Source organism: Pygocentrus nattereri, chromosome 27 (genome assembly GCF_015220715.1).
Source record: "Pygocentrus nattereri isolate fPygNat1 chromosome 27, fPygNat1.pri, whole genome shotgun sequence".
NCBI lineage: Eukaryota > Metazoa > Chordata > Actinopteri > Characiformes > Serrasalmidae > Pygocentrus > Pygocentrus nattereri.
The window spans coordinates 22,415,291-22,433,622 of NC_051237.1; the positions used below are offsets into that span (position 1 = coordinate 22,415,291).

At 43.7% G+C, this 18,332-nt stretch overlaps 2 protein-coding genes across 2 annotated transcripts; both read left to right on the forward strand.

Annotated features, from left to right (window-relative positions):
* The first annotated feature begins 236 nt into the window (after nucleotides 1–236).
* LOC108410557 (perforin-1-like) lies at nucleotides 237–3,667 on the forward strand. Its single transcript, XM_017681696.2, has 3 exons — nucleotides 237–258; nucleotides 1,645–2,178; nucleotides 2,293–3,667. Exons 2-3 carry the CDS (start codon nucleotides 1,646–1,648, stop codon nucleotides 3,479–3,481), a joined length of 1,722 nt encoding a protein of 573 aa, XP_017537185.1. The 5' UTR covers nucleotides 237–258; nucleotide 1,645; the 3' UTR covers nucleotides 3,482–3,667.
* Nucleotides 3,668–8,088: 4,421 nt separating this feature from the next.
* Nucleotides 8,089–10,342, forward strand: LOC119262578 (perforin-1-like). The gene is made up of 3 exons (XM_037535545.1): nucleotides 8,089–8,133; nucleotides 8,318–8,851; nucleotides 8,966–10,342. Exons 1-3 carry the CDS (start codon nucleotides 8,123–8,125, stop codon nucleotides 10,152–10,154), a joined length of 1,734 nt encoding a protein of 577 aa, XP_037391442.1. The 5' UTR covers nucleotides 8,089–8,122; the 3' UTR covers nucleotides 10,155–10,342.
* The last annotated feature ends 7,990 nt before the right edge of the window (nucleotides 10,343–18,332 follow it).

An 18,332-nucleotide genomic window follows, 5' to 3' on the forward strand; every position in this document is an offset into this window, starting at 1 on the left:
GTGCCTCCTCAGTTCCCAAACACTTACAGATCTTAAAAGGTTTTGAAACACAGCAGTACATCAGAACCATTAGCCAACTGTGTTTGCACACAGAGGAATTAGACCTCCACATTTAACCCACATAACCCACACATACACACTAGTGAGTGAGTGAACCCACCCACCCACACACACACACTCAGGGGCAATGAGCACACTTACCCGGAGGGCAGCCCTATCCAGCCAAGGGGATCGAACTGGCGACCTTCCAGTCACAAGGTTAGTTCAATAACCTCCAGCCCACGACTGCCCCTATCCCACCTTTTTTGGAATGTTTTATTGGCATTAAATTAAAAATGGGCATATCTTTTAAAAATATATATATATTCAAAATGTTCATTTTATTCAACATTTGATTTGTTGTCTTTGAACTGTTTTCAATTAAATATAGGGTTTAAATGATTTGCACATCACTGCATTTTGTTTTTATTTACATTTTATTTGCATTACATTCCCAGCTTTCTTGGAAATGGGATTACACATTGTGCTGCTTTAAAATTGCTCAGCGCGTAAAATACATCACTGTAGTGTGCAAGTCTTGCGAATACAGGACTTGCGGATCAGGCACTGTGAAAGGGCCCTTACATCTTCAAAAAATGTATCAAGAATTAATAACCAATTCAATCATCATGATCACCTGGGTTTGGTACCAGCCAGGTGACCAGGGCCCTTTGTGTGTGGAGTTGTACCCGTGCCTGCATGGGTTTCCACCAGGTGCTGCGGTTTTCTCCCACAATCCAAAGACATGCAGTCAGGCCGACTGGACATGCTTAAATGCCCCTAGGTGTGAGTGGGTGTGTGTGTGTGTGCAAGTGAGCATGTATGTTTGTCTGTCTGCTCTATGATACACTGGTGGCCTGACTGCTGCCACAACCAAGAAGCATAAGCGGTTTTGTGTGTGTGGGGGTGTGTGTGTGTGTTACTATGCATCAAAATGAAGTGGCCCAAAGTGCAGTACAAAAGTCATGAAAGTTTAGGAGATTGTTGATTGTATTTATATATTTATTTTCACCTGGCTCTGTAGAAAGAGAACATGCAACTGAACTTTTACGAACCAAGCCAAAAAAGATCTCGGTTCTTTTGCTGAAAAGTGCAAAAAGACTTTCTTTGACAGAACAAGGAGCGAATAAACTTAAAAAAAAAAGCTAATTGTAAGAAGTGTGGAGAGATAAACGGATTCCAGGTACTTGTCAGATATATTACTTTTTTAAGTAAGTATTTTACATTGGGCTCCTTTAAGATTAAGTCATCAGTCTTTTTGTCACCAGTTGAAGAACCAATGCATAGCAGGTACCTGATCAAAGATACCTATATTAAGACAACACAGAAAGCCCCTCCTGCATCCAATAGTATTTAACGTGTGGTATATGGTTTGGTACACCTCACATCTCAGCGCCATCTCAAATATATATTAGACACAAGTAAGTTCTGATGGGATTCACTGAAACGATTACATTTGTAAACTGCATATTAATAATTGAATGCTATGTGTATATATACTGTGATCTACTTCATAGACCACAAGTAGTTTGCTGTATTTAATAGGTATTTTTCCACATTGATTATTTAAGGAAAGACTAAAGGATTTCTTCTATTGTCTCACAGAATGTGGTGGATGAGACATTACCTTCTCAGCTGTTGGATTTCGTGTTCTCTTTTCTCCTTGGTCAATGCTGAAGAACAACCAGAACGGGGTGTTCCAGAAGACTGCAACAATGCTGGCTTCGTTCCTGGCTACAACCTCGGTGGAGAAGGCTTTGACGTGGTGAAGATGGAGCGAAAAGGGTCTTATGTCATCGACATGGACAAGTGGGACATTGGGAATGGCAGTTGCAAAATGTATGAGAACCCATACCTGAACAACAAAAAGCAGAAGACACCAGCTGCTGTGGTGTTCTGGAGAGCACTCCCAAAGTGTTCAATGAAGGTCTCCAGCAAGATGTATGATTCGAGTGAAGCTCTTGTGAACGATTCTACTTCTTCAATCTCAAACAACTGGAAAATTGGGCTCGATGTGATGTGTAAGGGTTCAGTTTCGGTAGGAGGAACTCATTCCCGTGAAGCACAATTCGGTATGAAGAAGTCAAAGGAGGACAATTTCAGCTTTACCAAGCATGGTGTTGAATGCAGCTTTTACAGGTGAGCCATTCTGCTATGAAATCATTTTATATGGTATAACAGATAAATAACATGTTGCAAAGCTGTCACTGTGTACATATTATAAATATCAATGGCTTCTAAATTCTTTCACAGCTACAAAATAGCATCTTCACCCCCACTGCATCGTGAGTTTCTACAGGCTCTGCAGTCTCTTCCCCGAGAATATGATTCAGACTCCTATCAACGCATAATTGACATGTTTGGCACACATTATACCACAGGAGTGGACTTAGGTGGGAAGATGAAAGCAGTAACAGCCATCAGAACCTGTAAAGCAGCAATGAATGGACTTACAGATACAGCGGTCAAAGACTGTTTGGATGTGGAAGCATCAGGCACACATAATGGTGTTACTTTGAGTACAGAGTTCAAACACTGTCAAGCCCTAAAGAAGAAAATGAGTACAGATGAAAATTTCAGCTCAATGTTTAATGAGCGACAGACAGAGATTGTAGGAGGGAACATCAATGGTGAGGATCTCCTTTTCTCCAGGAACTCGCACCCAAATTCTCTAAACCAGTGGCTGGATTCCCTGAAGACCATCCCAGATGTTGTGACATACACTCTTCACCCCCTACATTCAGTGCTGAACAAGAACCACCCTGCCAGAGAGGGACTAAAGAAGGCAGTAGAAAATTATATCCGTGACAACGCCTTAAAAAAGGTTTGCTGTGGGTCCTGTAAGATAGGGCACCAGAATAGTGCAAGAGATCGCTGTGCCTGTGTTTGTGAAAGTAGTCAAACTGTACTGTCCAACTGCTGCCCTGTTGAAAAAGGTCTAGCCACACTGAAGGTTTTCAAACTCTACGCAAATGGTTTATATGGAGACCTCTGGACTGAAACAGATGGCTCTGTAGAGGTCAGTTACGGCGACACGGTCAGGCGCACTGCTGTAATTACAGATAATAACAATCCCCGTTGGACAGAATCATTTGAGTTTGGTCCCGTCAAGCTGTCCATCAGCAAAAAACTCTCTTTCAAAGTATATGATGAAGACACGTACTGGAACAGTGACCTTCTTGGAGAGTGCTCCTTTGAACTGAAAAGTGGAAAAGTGACTGACATGTGTGCCTTCCAGTATGGCACCTTCTTTTTCTCCTATACTGTAGAATGTGCTCCTAGTCTGCAGGGTCCAAAGTGTGCAGATTACAGTGCTTCTCCGATGGACTCCCATCTGGCCAAAATATTCCAGTCCAGAAACGGCATTCTGGCTAAAGATATGTGGAAGCTCCAGGAGGCCCAGAATTACTCCAATAACCCCTATTTCAAGGGTTATAAATAGTTATACAAAGCTTATGCAGCAGTTATGATGCTAAACAGCGTAGCTTCTTAGACAGGCCAAAACATATGTAAAGGTTTGTAAAATGAAAAAAAAAGAACATCAGTTCCTTCATGGTGAAGCACTGCTTGCTGATTATTTGCCTTGCAAGTTGCATTATGGTTTGAGTAAAGCATTCACAAAGACAAATCTGTGTAAGTTTTCTTCTTCAAAAAAAGGCTCATAAAAAACACAGTTTAAAACATGTAAACACAGAATACATCTTTAACTTCAACAGTTACATCCAATCACTCCTTTAGAAAGACTTCTAAATGAATGCATTTTTCTGATTCGGTTGATTCGTGACAGCATACGCTGCAGGGCAAGAAAACAGGTAAAGTCCAAAATCTTCTAAACCTCTGAATTTTGTTAACAATAGATCATTCATCAAACCAATGCAGTAGGTTACTGTGAGAGCTTTTCCCTTTGATATCTTTAAATGTTGAAGTTTTGTGTGTAAATTTGCAAACTTGCAATCTTTCACAGAAAGAAAGGTCACCATTCGTCCACTCAGCATTAATGGCTTCAAACAGCTGAAAAACATAACCAATTTTGCGTTTAATCTAAGACTAAATGCTCTCTATAGAATTTAAATCCAGATTCTGAGCAGGGTAGCTCCATAAGTAAAACCCATTATATTTTGGGCTTGGCCCTTTTTTTTAACGCTTGCCTGCTTCAGTACAACTGAATCAGTTAGTAACAGCCAGCAGACAGAACACAATACTGTGGTTTCCCACCACTGGTTACACTGCCGTGGAGTGGCTGTGCAAAGTGAACATGCAAAGAAGCTCTCTGCAGTCACCACACTTCTGTAGGAGAGGCCTTTATTGTTGTTAATGTTGGTAAAGTTGTATGATATATATCACATACACTCACCAGCCACTTTATTAGGTACACCTGTTCAATTGCTTGTTAACACAAATAGCTGATCAGCCAATCACATGGCTGCAACTCAATGCATTTAAGCAGAGCCAGCGGGCAAGCAGTTGCCCCAGGCCCCACCCTTCAGGGGGTTACAAACCTGACCAGTAAACTTCAGCTTAAAATTCCAATGACCAAAAAGAAACCGATTATCAAAACAAGGGGCAGAGGGAATTTGACAGATTAGAAATATAGTTAGTTACCACTCCCTTTAGCATTAGGCTAAATATTATCCATAACTGTTTCAGTGATTTCGTACCAGTAACACATCCATCTAAAACAGCGTCACTCTCTGTAATGAATTTAAACATGAAAACACAGCTCAGAGTATGAATGCATCATGCCAACTCATGGACTCGACACCAGACAAGGGAAAGGACGAAGGGGTGTAGGGTGGACAGGGTGTTAAGGCACCAAGTCCTGGTAATCTGTTTGGTTGTCCAGGCCCCAGAAAAAAATGCACAGTAGCATCCTAAGGCAGCGAGTTCTGGGTGGGGATCTTCAGAAGTTGGGAAAACATATAATTTCAGAGAAGCCATTTCTCATGTGCGATTAATTTTTAGGTGAGGTAAAACAGGCTGGAAGCTGATGGTGGTACCGTGATCGGACGCCACCTGTGTAACAAGTCCAGTCGTGAATTTTCCTCACTACTAAATATTCCACAGTCAACTGTCAGTGGGATTATAACAAAGTGGAAGCGATTGGGAACGACAGCAACTCAGCCACGAAGTGGTCGGCCACGTAAAATGACAGAGCGGGGTCAACGGATGCTGAGGGGCATAGTGCGCAGAGGTCACCAACTTTCTGCAGAGTCAGTCACTACAGACCTCCAAACTTCATGTGGCCTTCAGATCAACTCAAGGACAGCGTAGAGAGCTTCATGGAATGGGTTTCCATGGCTGAACAGCTGGATCCAAGCCTTACATACCAAGCGCAGTGCTAAGCGTGGAATGCAGTGGTGTAAAGGGCCGCCACTGGACTCTAGAGCAGTGGAGACGTGTTCTCTGGAGTGACCAATCACGCTTCTCCGTCTGGAAATCCGATGGATGAGTCTGGGTTTGGCGGTTGCCAGGAGAACGGTACTTGTCTGACTGCATTATGCCAAGTGTAAAGTTTGGTGGAGGGGGGATTATGGTGTGGGGTTGTTTTTCAGGAGTTGGGCTCGGCCCCTTAGTTCCACTGAAAGGAACTCTTAATGCTTCATGCACCAAGAGATTTTGTGCTGAAACTAAAAGGAAAACTAAAAGGAACGACAGATTTCTCAAAATGTAGCAGAGGAAAAAGTCAGATATTAGACTCTGAAATGTAAGTGAAATGTGGAGTGAAAGTAAAAAGTCACCCAGAATGGGAAAAACTTCAGTACAGATACACCAAAAACTACCTAAGTTCAGAAACCAATTACATTTAGTTAGTTACTGTCCACCACTGGTGATGGTGGACTATATTATGGCAGTGTAAAACTGGACAAGTAGTGCTTGAGGCAGCCAAAATGTCTTGCTGGGCCTTCTTCATAACTGCAGTGCTGTGTCTGTCCCATTTGAAATTCTGCTGAATGGTGACACCCGGGAATTCGTAAGACTCTGTTCTGCTGACTGTGCAGCTCTGCATTACCAGCAGCAGCAGTGGGGTGAGTTTCCTTCTGAAATCAATGATCATCTCCACAGTTTTTTTGTGTTTAGGTCCAGGTTGTTAGCTCCATACCATGACACCAGCCATACAGGGAGGGAGTCATATCATGACTCCCTCACAGTATGTGAACTGATCAACGTTTGAGATGAGACTGACCAGGGTAGTGTCATCTGCAAACTTAACAAGTCAGAATTGTCACTGTCAGAATTGTAGTCCTGGAGATCGACTCTGCAGACCTAAACCCCTCCTGGAGATCGACTCTGCAGATCTACACTCCTCCTGGAGATCCTGTAACGAAGATAGGGAGCAAACGAGGGAGCACACACAAGCGAGAAAGAGAGAAAAGCCCCCCCTTTCCAGGCCCAACACATAACACACAGCAACATATGCTGCCATCCAGACGACGTCTTTTTCAAGGAAGGCCTTGATTATTTCAGTAAGATTATGTCAAACCACATTCTGCATGTATTACAACAGCTGAAAACATTCGGTGCATTATGAAATGAAAAATATGATTAAGGACACCCCAAACTGATGAGCAGCTGAAATCCTATATCAAGCAAGAACGGGAAAACGTTTCATTTTCAAAACTACAGCAGTGTCTCCTCAGTTCCCAAACACTTACAGATCTTAAAAGGTTTTGAAACACAGCAGTACATCAGAACCATTAGCCAACTGTGTTTGCACACAGAGGAATTAGACCTCCACATTTAACCCACATATATATATACACACACACACTAGTGAGTGAGTGAACCCACACACACACACACACACACAGGCAATGAGCACACTTACCCGGAGGGCAGCCCAATCCAGCCAAGGGGATCGAACTGGCGACCTTCCAGTCACAAGGTTAGTTCAATAACCTCCAGCCCACGACTGCCCCCATCCCACCTTTTTCGGAATGTTTTATTGGCATTAAATTAAAAATGGGCATATCTTTAAAAAATGTATACATTTTCAAAATGTTCATTTTATTCAACATTTGATTTGTTGTCTTTGAACTGTTTTCAATGAAATACAGGGTTTAAATGATTTGCACATCACTACATTTTGTTTTTATTTACATTTTATTTACATTACATTCCCAACTTTCTTGGAAATGGGGTTACACATTGTGCTGTTTTAAAATTGCTCAGCGCGTAAAATACATCACTGTAGTGTGCAAGACTTGCGAATACAGGACTTGCGGATCAGGCACTGTGAAAGGGCCCTTACATCTTCAAAAAATGTATCAAGAAATAATAACCAATTCAATCATCATGATCACCTGGGTTTGGTACCAGCCAGGTGACCAGGGCCCTTTGTGTGTGGAGTTCTACCCGTGCCTGCATGGGTTTCCACCAGGTGCTGCGGTTTTCTCCCACAATCCAAAGACATGCAGTCAGGCCGACTGGACATGCTTAAATGCCCATAGGTGTGAGTGGGTGTGTGTGTGTGTGCAAGTGAGCATGTATGTTTGTCTGTCTGCTCTGTGATACACTGGTGGCCTTCCGCCCAGTGACTGCTGCCGCAACCCAGAAGGATAAGCGGTTTTGTGTGTGTGGGGGTGTGTGTGTGTGTTAATATGCATCAAAATGAAGTGGCCCAAAATGCAGTACAAAAGTCATGAAAGTTTAGGAGATTGTTGATGGTATTTATATATTTATTTTCACCTGGCTCTGTAGAAAGAGAACATGCAACTGAACTTTTACGAACCAAGCCAAAAAAGATCTCGGTTCTTTTGCTGAAAAGTGCAAAAAGACTTTCTTTGACAGAACAAGGAGCGACTAAACTTAAAACAAAAGCTAATTGTAAGAAGTGTGGAGAGATAAACTGATTCCAGGTACTTGTCAGATATATTACTTTTTTAAGAAAGTATTTTACATTGGGCACCTTTAAGATTAAGTCATCAGTCTTTTTGTCACCAGTTGAAGAACCAATGCATAGCAGGTACCTGATCAAAGATACCTATATTAAGACAACACAGAAAGCCCCTCCTGCATCTATTAGTATTTAACGTGTGGTATGTGGTTTGGTACACCTCACATCTCAGAGCCATCTCAAATATATATGAGACACAAGTAAGTTCTGATGGGATTCACTAAAACGATTACATTTGTAAACTGCATATTAATAATTGAATGCTATGTGTATATATACTGTGATCTGCTTCATAGACCACAAGTAGTTTGCTGTATTTAATAGGTATTTTTCCCCATTGATTATTTAAGGAAAGACTAAAGGATTTCTTCTATTGTCTCACAGAATGGGGTGGATGAGTCGTTATCTTCTCAGCTGTTGGATTTGGTGTTCTCTTTTCTCCTTGGTCAATGCTGAAGAACAACCAGAACTGGGTGGTCCAGACGACTGCAACAATGCTGGCTACGTTCCCGGCTACAACCTCGGTGGAGAAGGCTTTGACGTTGTGAAGATGGAGCGAAAAGGGTCTTATGTCATCGACATGGACAAGTGGGACATTGGGAATGGCAGTTGCAAAATGTATGAGAACCCATACCTGAACAACAAAAAGCAGAAGACACCAGCTGCTGTGGTGTTCTGGAGAGCACTCCCAAAGTGTTCAATGAAGGTTTCCAGCAAGATGTATGATTCGAGTGAAGCTCTTGTGAACGATTCTACTTCTTCAATCTCAAACAACTGGAAAATTGGGCTCGATGTGATGTGTAAGGGTTCAGTTTCGGTAGGAGGAACTCATTCCCGTGAAGCACAATTTGGTATGAAGAAGTCAAAAGAGGACAATTTCAGCTTTATCAAGCATGGTGTTGAATGCAGCTTTTACAGGTGAGCCATTCTGCTGTCAAATCATTTTATATGGTATAACAGATAAATAACATGTTGCATAGCTGTCACTGTGTACATATTATAAATATCAATGGCTTCTAAATTCTTTCACAGCTACAAAATAGCATCTTCACCCCCACTGCATCATGAGTTTCTTCAGGCTCTGCAGTCTCTTCCCCGAGAATATGATTCAGACTCCTATCAACGCATAATTGACATGTTTGGCACACATTATACCACAGGAGTGGACTTAGGTGGGAAGATGAAAGCAGTAACAGCCATCAGAAGCTGTAAAGCAGCAATGAATGGACTTACAGATACAGCGGTCAAAGACTGTTTGGATGTGGAAGCATCAGGCACGCATAATGGTGTTACTTTGAGTACAGAGTTCAAACACTGTGAAGCCCTAAAGAAGAAAATGAGTACAGATGAAAAATTCAGCTCAATGTTTAATGAGCGACAGACAGAGATTGTAGGAGGGAACATCAATGGTGAGGATCTCCTTTTCTCCAGGAACTCGCACCCAAATTCTCTAAACCAGTGGCTGGATTCCCTGAAGACCATCCCAGATGTGGTGACATACACTCTTCACCCCCTACATTCAGTGCTGAACAAGAACCACCCTGCCAGAGAGGGACTAAAGAAGGCAGTAGAAAATTATATCCGTGACAACGCCTTAAAAAAGGTTTGCTGTGGGTCCTGTAAGATAGGGCACCAGAATAGTGCAAGAGATCGCTGTGCCTGTGTTTGTGAAAGAAGTCAAAATATACTGTCCAACTGCTGTCCTGTTAAAAAAGGTCTAGCCACACTGAAGGTTTTCAACCTCCACGCCAATGGTTTATATGGAGACCTCTCGAGTGAAACAGATGGCTCTGTAGAGGTCAGTTACGGCGACACAGTCAGGCGCACTGCTGTAATTACAGATAATAACAATCCCCGTTGGACAGAATCAATTGAGTTTGGTCCCGTCAAGCTGTCCATCAGCAAAAAACTCTCTTTCAAAGTATATGATGAAGACACATACTGGAACAGTGACCTTCTTGGAGAGTGCTCCTTTGACCTGAGAAGTGGAAAAGTGACTGACATGTGTGTCTTCCAGCATGGCAGCTTCTTTTTCAACTATACTGTAGAATGTGCTCCTAGTCTGCAGGGTCCAAAGTGTGCAGATTACAGTGCTTCTCCGATGGACTCCCATCTGGCCAAAATATTCCAGTCCAGAAACGGCATTCTGGCTAAAGATATGTGGAAGCTCCAGGAGGCCCAGAATTACTCCAATAACCCCTATTTCAAGGGTTATAAATAGTAATACAAAGCCTATGCAGCAGTTATGATGCTAAACAGCGTAGCTTCTTAGACAGACCAAAACATATGTAAAGGTTTGTAAAATGAAAAAAAAAAAGAACATCAGTTCCTTCATGGTGAAGCACTGCTTGCTGATTATTTGCCTTGCAAGTTGCATTATGGTTTGAGTAAAGCATTCACAAAGACAAATCTGTGTAAGTTTTCTTCTTCAAAAAAAGGCTCATAAAAAACACAGTTTAAAACATGTAAACACAGAATACATCTTTAACTTCAACAGTTACATCCAATCACTCCTTTAGAAAGACTTCTAAATGAATGCATTTTTCTGATTCGGTTGATTCGTGACAGCATACGCTGCAGGGCAAGAAAACAGGCCAAGTCCAAAATCTTCTAAACCTCTGAATGGTGTTAACAATAGATCATTCATCAAACCAATGCAGTAGGTTCCTGTGAGAGCTTTTCCCTTTGATCTCTTTAAAAGTTGAAGTTTTGTGTGTAAATTTGCAAACTTGCAATCTTTCACAGAAAGAAAGGTCACCATTCGTCCACTCAGCATTAATGGCTTCAAACAGCTGAAAAACATAACCAAGTTTGCATTTAATCTAAGACTAAATGTTCTCTATAGAATTTAAATCCAGATTCTGAGCAGGGTAGCTCCATAAGTAAAACCCAGTATATTTTGGGCTTGGCCCTTTTTTTTAACGCTTGCCTGCTTCAGTACAACTGAATCAGTTAGTAACAGCCTGCAGACAGAACACAATACTGTGGTTTCCCACCACTGGTTACACTGCCGTGGAGTGGCCGTGCAAAGTGGACATGCAAAGAAGCTCTCTGCAGTCACCACACTTCTGTAGGAGAGGCCTTTATTATTGTTAATGTTGGTAAAGATGTATGATATATATCACATACACTCACCAGCCACTTTATTAGGTACACCTGTTCAATTGCTTGTTAACACAAATAGCTGATCAGCCAATCACACGGCCGCAACTCAATGCATTTAAGCAGAGCCAGCGGGCAAGCAGTTGCCCCAGGCCCCACCCTTCAGGGGGTTACAAACCTGACCAGTAAACTTCAGCTTAAAATTCCAATGACCAAAAAGAAACCGATTATCAAAACAAGGGGCAGAGGGAATTTGACAGATTAGAAATATAGTTAGTTACCACTCCCTTTAGCATTAGGCTAAATATTATCCATATCTGTTTCAGTGATTTCGTACCAGTATCACATCCATCTAAAACACTCTCTGTAATGAATTTAAACATGAAAACACAGCTCAGAGTATGAATGCATCATGCCAACTCATGGACTCGACACCAGACAAGGGAAAGGACGAAGGGGTGTAGGGTGGACAGGGTGTTAAGGCACCAAGTCCTGGTAATCTGTTTGGTTGTCCAGGCCCCAGAAAAAAATGCACAGTAGCATCCTAAGGCAGCGAGTTCTGGGTGGGGATCTTCAGAAGTTGGGAAAACATATATTTCAAGGATTCAATTCAAGGATTCAAGGAGATTTTATTGTCATTCGCATCACATGGTACATGAGGTGGAACGAAATTAAGATCTCATGGTCCAGTTTACACCCAAGAGCTGTTATTAAAATAGATAAATAAATAGAAAGTACACAAGATAGGGAGAGTAGGAAAGTAGGCAGTTAGCAGCAATATGAAGTCCAGAGTGCAAGTTTGCTATAGCAGCATGATATTGACTTAGAGCAGTGGATAAAGTGTCTAGATAAAGTGTCTCAGTGCGGTTTAAAGTGACAGTGTCTGTAACAGTACTTGTTCTTGTAAGTGTCAGTGCAGTGTGTTCAGTTGGAATTTAAGAGCCTTACAGCTTCTGGTATGAAGCTGTTTCTGAGTCTGGTTGTTTTGCACTTGATGCTCCGCAGCCTCCTGCCTGAGGGGAGCGGGACAAAAAGTGCGTGTGCTGGGTGGGTGGGATCCTTCCTGATGCAGGTAGCCCTTTTCCTGCATCTGGAGGTGTAAATGTCTGTGGTGCTGGGGAGGCTGACTCCAACAATCCTCTGTGCAGCCTTCACCACCCTCTGCAGTGCTTTCCTATCTGCAGCAGAGCAGCTTCCATGCCACACGTTGATGCTGGAGCACACGACGCTCTCCACCACACATCTGTAGAAGGAGGTGAGGACTGCCCTCCCGAGTCCAGCTCGTCTCAGCCTCCTGAGGAAGTAGAGCCGCTGATGTGCCTTCCTGACCAGAGTGGAAGTGTTGTTGCTCCAGGTGAGGTTGCTGCTCAGGTGCACACCCAAGTACCTGTAGCTGTCGACCACTTCCACCTCAGAACCTCCAATGTGCAGAGGGAGGTGGTCATGATGGCCCCTTCTGAAGTCCACAATCATCTCCTTCGTCTTCTTTACGTTGATGCAGAGGTTGTTTTCTCTGCACCAACCCTCCAGGTGTTCCACCTCCTGCCTGTAGTTGGACTCACCTCTGTTTGTGATGCATCCAACCACTGCTGTGTCGTCCGCAAACTTCACAATATGACAGCCTGGATGGATAGGTGAGCAGTCATATGTAAGCAGTGTAAACAGGAGGGGGCTCAACACACAGCCCTGAGGGGAGCCAGTGCTGAGGGTTATGGTGGGGGAGGAGATGTTGTGGAACCTCACAGACTGCAGCCTGTTGGTCAGGAAGTCTAGGACCCAGTTGCACATGGAAGAGCTCAGTCCAAGTGAGGAGAGTTTTGTTATCAGGGTCTGAGGAGTCATGGTGTTGAAAGCAGATGTGAAGTCCACAAAGAGCATATGAACATAGGAATCCTTCTGCTCCAGGTGGGTGAGGGCAGTGTGGACCACAGAGGAGATGGCATCCTCTGTGGATCGATTCCTCCTGTACGCATACTGGTGTGGATCCACAGTGACGTTGATGGTGGCTTTGATGTGGGTCTGAACCAGTCTTTCAAAGCACTTTGTTACTATCGGCGTGAGGGCCACTGGCCGGTAGTCATTCAGACCCGTCACTGCAGAGCTCTTGGGGACCGGGATGATGGTGGCAGTCTTCATGCAAGAGGGGACTGCTGCCTGGATGAGGGAGGCGTTAAAGATGTCCGCCAGGACGTCCGAGAGCTGGTCGGCGCAGTCTCTTAGCACACTTCCGGGGATGTTGTCCGGGCCAGCAGCTTTCCGGGGGTTGATCCTCCTCAGCGTCCTCCTTACTTCTGCTGGTGTCACGCTGAGGGGCTCCTCTCCTGGTGAGTGTGTGAGTTTGGTGCTGGGGGGGGGTGTCAGGATTCTCAAAGAGGGCGTAGAACTTGTTGAGAGCCTCAGGCAGGGATGGGTCTTTGGAGCTTTGTGCAACGTTGGATTTGTGGTCCGTGATGCACTTGATGCCCCTCCACATACTCTGTGGATCCTGGGAGGAAAAGTGTCCCTGGGTTTTCAGAGAAACCATTTCTCATGTGCGATGAATTTATAGCTGAGGGAAAACAGGCTGGAAGCTGATGGTGGTACCGTGATCGGACGCCACCTGTGTAACAAGTCCAGTCGTGAAATTTCCTCACTACTAAATATTCCACAGTCAACTGTCAGTGGGATTATAACAAAGTGGAAGCGATTGGGAACGACAGCAACTCAGCCACGAAGTGGTCGGCCGCGTAAAATGACAGAGCGGGGTCAGCGGATGCTGAGGGGCATAGTGCGCAGAGGTCACCAACTTTCTTCAATCACTACAGACCTCCAAACTTCATGTGGCCTTCAGATCAACTCAAGGACAGCGTAGAGAGCTTCATGGAATGGGTTTCCATGGCTGAACAGCTGGATCCAAGCTTTACATCACCAAGCGCAGTGCAAAGCGTGGAATGCAGTGGTGTAAGGCGCCGCCACTGGACTCTAGAGCAGTGGAGATGTGTTCTCTGGAGTGACCAATCACGCTTCTCCGTCTGGCAATCCAAAGGATGAGTCTGGGTTTGGTGGTTATCAGGAGACAGTACTTGTCTGACTGTAATGTGCCAAGTGTAAAGTTTGGTGGAGGGGGGATTATGGTGTGGGGTTGTTTTTCAGCAGTTGGGCTCGGCTCCTTAGTTCCACTGAAAGGAACACTTAATGCTTCAGCACCAAGAGATTTTGTGCTAAAACTAAAAGGAAAACTAAAAGGAACGACAGATTTCTCAAAATGTAGCGGAGGAAAAAGTCAGATATTAGACTCTGAAATGTAAGTAAAATGTGGAGTGAAAGTAAAAAGTCACCCAGAATGGGAAAAACTTCAGTATGGATACACCAAAAACTACTTAAGTTCAGAAACCAATTACATTTAGTTAGTTACTGTCCACCACTGGTGATGGTGGACTATATTATGGCAGTGTAAAACTGGACAAGTAGTGCTTGAGGCAGCCAAAATGTCTTGCTGGGCCTTCTTCATAACTGCAGTGCTGTGTCTGTCCCATTTGAAATTCTGCTGAATGGTGACACCCGGGAATTTGTAAGACTCTGTTCTGCTGGCTGTGCAGCTCTGCATTTCCAGCAGCAGCAGTGGGGTGAGTTTTCTTCTGAAATCAATGATCATCTCCACAGTTTTTTTGTGTTTAGGTCCAGGTTGTTAGCTCCATACCATGACACCAGCCATACAGGGAGGGAGTCATATCATAGTGTCATCTGCAAACTTAACAAGTCAGAATTGTCACTGTCAGAATCGCAGTCCTGGAGATTGACTCTGCAAACCTATTCCACTCCTGGAGATCGACTCCGCAGAACTAAATCGCTCCTGGAGACCGACTCTGCAGACCTAAACCCCTCCTGGAGATCGACTCTGCAGATCTACACTCCTCCTGGAGATCCTGCAACGGAGATAGGGAGCAAACGAGGGAGGAGACATACAAGCGAGAAAGAGAGAAAAGCCCCCCCTTTCCTGGCCCAACACGTAACACACAGCAACATATGCTGCCATCCAGACGACGTCTTTTTCAAGGAAGGCCTTGATTATTTCAGTAAGATTATGTCAAACCACATTCTGCATGTATTACAACAGCATTGCTCACTATTACAAGAGTCTGGGTGCTAAACTGACCTGCTTGCAGTCCAGACCCGTCACCACTGAAAACATCCGGTGCATTATGAAATGAAAAATATGATAAAGGACACCCCAAACTGATGAGCAGCTGAAGTCCTATAACAAGCAAGAACGGGAAAACGTTTCATTTTCAAAACTACAGCAGTACCTCCTCAGTTCCCAAACACTTACAGATCTTAAAAGGTTTTGAAACACAGCAGTACATCAGAACCATTAGCCAACTGTGTTTGCACACAGAGGAATTAGACCTCCACATTTCACCCACATATATATATACACACACACACTAGTGAGTGAGTGAACCCACACACACACACACACACACACAATGGGCAATGAGCACACTTACCCAGAGGGCAGCCCTTTGGTTGTCCAGGCCCCAGAAAAAAATGCACAGTAGCATCCTAAGGCAGCGAGCTCTAGGTGGGGATCTTCAGAAGTTGGGAAAACATACAATTTCAGAGAAGCCATTTCTCATGTGCGATGAATTTATTGCTGAGGGAAAACAGGCTGGAAGCTGATGGTGGTACCGTGATCGGACGCCACCTGTGCAACAAGTCCAGTCGTGAAATTTCCTCACTACTAAACATTCCACAGTCAACTGTCAGTGGGATTATAACAAAGTGGAAGCGATTGGGAACGACAGCAACTCAGCCACGAAGTGGTCCGCCACGTAAAATGACAGAGCGGGGTCAGCGGATGCTGAGGGGCATAGTGCGCAGAGGTCACCAACTTTCTGCAGAGTCAATCACTACAGACCTCCAAACTTCATGTGGCCTTCAGATCAACTCAAGGACAGCGTAGAGAGCTTGAACAGCTGAACAGCTGGATCCAAGCCTTACATCACCAAGTGCAGTGCAAAGCGTGGAATGCAGTGGTATAAAGCGCCGCCACTGGACTCTAGAGCAGTGGAGACTTGTTCTCTGGAGTGACCAATCACGCTTCTCCGTCTGGCAATCCAAAGGATGAGTCTGGGTTTGGCGGTTACCAGGAGACAGTACTTGTCTTACTGTAATGTGCCAAGTGTAAAGTTTGGTGGAGGGGGGATTATGGTGTGGGGTTGTTTTTCAGGAGTTGGGCTCGGCCCCTTAGTTCCACTGAAAGGAACTCTTAATGCTTCAGCACCAAGAGATTTTGGGCTAAAACTAAAAGGAACGACAGATTTCTCAAAATGTAGCGGAGGAAAAAGTCAGATATTAGACTCTGAAATGTAAGTGAAATGTGGAGTGAAAGCAAAAATCACCCAGAATGGGAAAAACTTCAGTACAGATACACCAAAAACTACCTAAGTTCAGAAACCAATTACATTTAGTTAGTTACTGTCCACCACTGGTGATGGTGGACTATATTATGGCAGTGTAAAACTGGACAAGTAGTGCTTGAGGCAGCCAAAATGTCTTGCTGGGCCTTCTTCATAACTGCAGTGCTGTGTCTGTCCCATTTGAAATTCTGCTGAATGGTGACACCCGGGAATTCGTAAGACTCTGTTCTGCTGACTGTGCAGCTTTGCATTTCCATCAGCAGCAGTGGGGTGAGTTTCTTTCTGAAATCAATGATCATCTCCACAGTTTTTTTGTGTTTAGGTCCAGGTTGTTAGCTCCATACCATGACACCAGCCATACAGGGAGGGAGTCATATCATCATCCCTCACAGTATGTGAACTGATCAACGTTTGAGATGAGACTGACCAGGGTAGTGTCATCTGCAAACTTAACAAGTCAGAATTGTCACTGTCAGAATCGCAGTCCTGGAGATTGACTCTGCAGACCTAAACCCCTCCTGGAGATCGACTCTGCAGATCTACACTCCTCCTGGAGATCGACTCTGCAGATCTACACTCCTCCTGGAGATCCTGTAATGGAGATAGGGAGCAAACGAGGGAGGAGACATAGAAGCGAGAAAGAGAGAAAAGCCCCCCCCCCTTTCCAGGCCCAACACGTAACACACAGCAACATATGCTGCCATCCAGATGACGTCTTTTTCAAGGAAGGCCTTGATTATTTCAGTAAGATTATGTCAAACCACATTCTGCATGTATTACAACAGCATTGCTCACTATTACAAGAGTCTGGGTGCTAAACTGACCTGCTTGCAGTCCAGACCCGTCACCACTAAAAACATTCTGTGCATTATGAAATGAAGAATATGATAAAGGACACCCCAAACTGATGAGCAGCTGAAATCCTATATCAAGCAAGAACGGGAAAACGTTTCATTTTCAAAACTACAGCAGTACCTCCTCAGTTCCCAAACACTTACAGATCTTAAAAGGTTTTGAAACACAGCAGTACATCAGAACCATTAGCCAACTGTGTTTGCACACAGAGGAATTAGACCTCCACATTTAACCCACATATATATACACACTAGTGAGTGAGTGAACCCACCCACCCAGCCACCCACACACACACACACACACACACACACACATACACACACACAGGGGCAATGAGCACACTTAACCAGAGGGCAGCCCTATCCAGCCAAGAGGATCGAACTGGCGGCCTTCCAGTCACAAGGTTGGTTCAATAACCTCCAGCCCACAACTGCCCCCATCCCACCTTTTTCGGAATGTTTTATTGGCATTAAATTAAAAATGGGCATATCTTAAAAAAAAATATATATATATTTTCAAAATGTTCATTTTATTCAACATTTGATTTATTGTCTTTGAACTGTTTTCAATGAAATACAGGGTTTAAATTATTTGCACATCACTACATTTTGTTTTTATTTACATTTTATTTACATTACATTCCCAACTGTCTAAAGTTTAGGAGATTGTTGATTGTATTTATATATTTATTTTCACCTGGCTCTGTAGAAAGAGAACATGCAACTGAACTTTTACGAACCAAGCCAAAAAAGATCTCGGTTCTTTTGCTGAAAAGTGCAAAAATACTTTCTTTGACAGAACAAGGAGCGACTAAACTTAAAAAAAAAGCTAATTGTAAGAAGTGTGGAGAGATAAACTGATTCCAGGTACTTGTCAGATATATTACTTTTTTAAGAAAGTATTTTACATTGGGCTCCTTTAAGATTAAGTCATCAGTCTTTTTGTCACCAGTTGAAGAACCAATGCATAGCAGGTACCTGATCAAAGATAGGTCTATATTAAGACAACACAGAAAGCCCCTCCTGCATCCACTAGTATTTAAC

Excerpts from the sequence above, each read along its gene's own strand:
- LOC119262578 (XM_037535545.1), top strand. Across the intron at positions 8,852-8,965 it reads GTTGAATGCAGCTTTTACAG|CTACAAAATAGCATCTTCAC; the intron begins GTGAGCCATTCT and ends ATTCTTTCACAG.
- LOC108410557 (XM_017681696.2), top strand. The coding sequence starts at position 1,646 with ATGTGGTGGATGAGACATTACCTTCTCAGCTGTTGGATTTCGTGTTCT. Across the intron at positions 2,179-2,292 it reads GTTGAATGCAGCTTTTACAG|CTACAAAATAGCATCTTCAC; the intron begins GTGAGCCATTCT and ends ATTCTTTCACAG.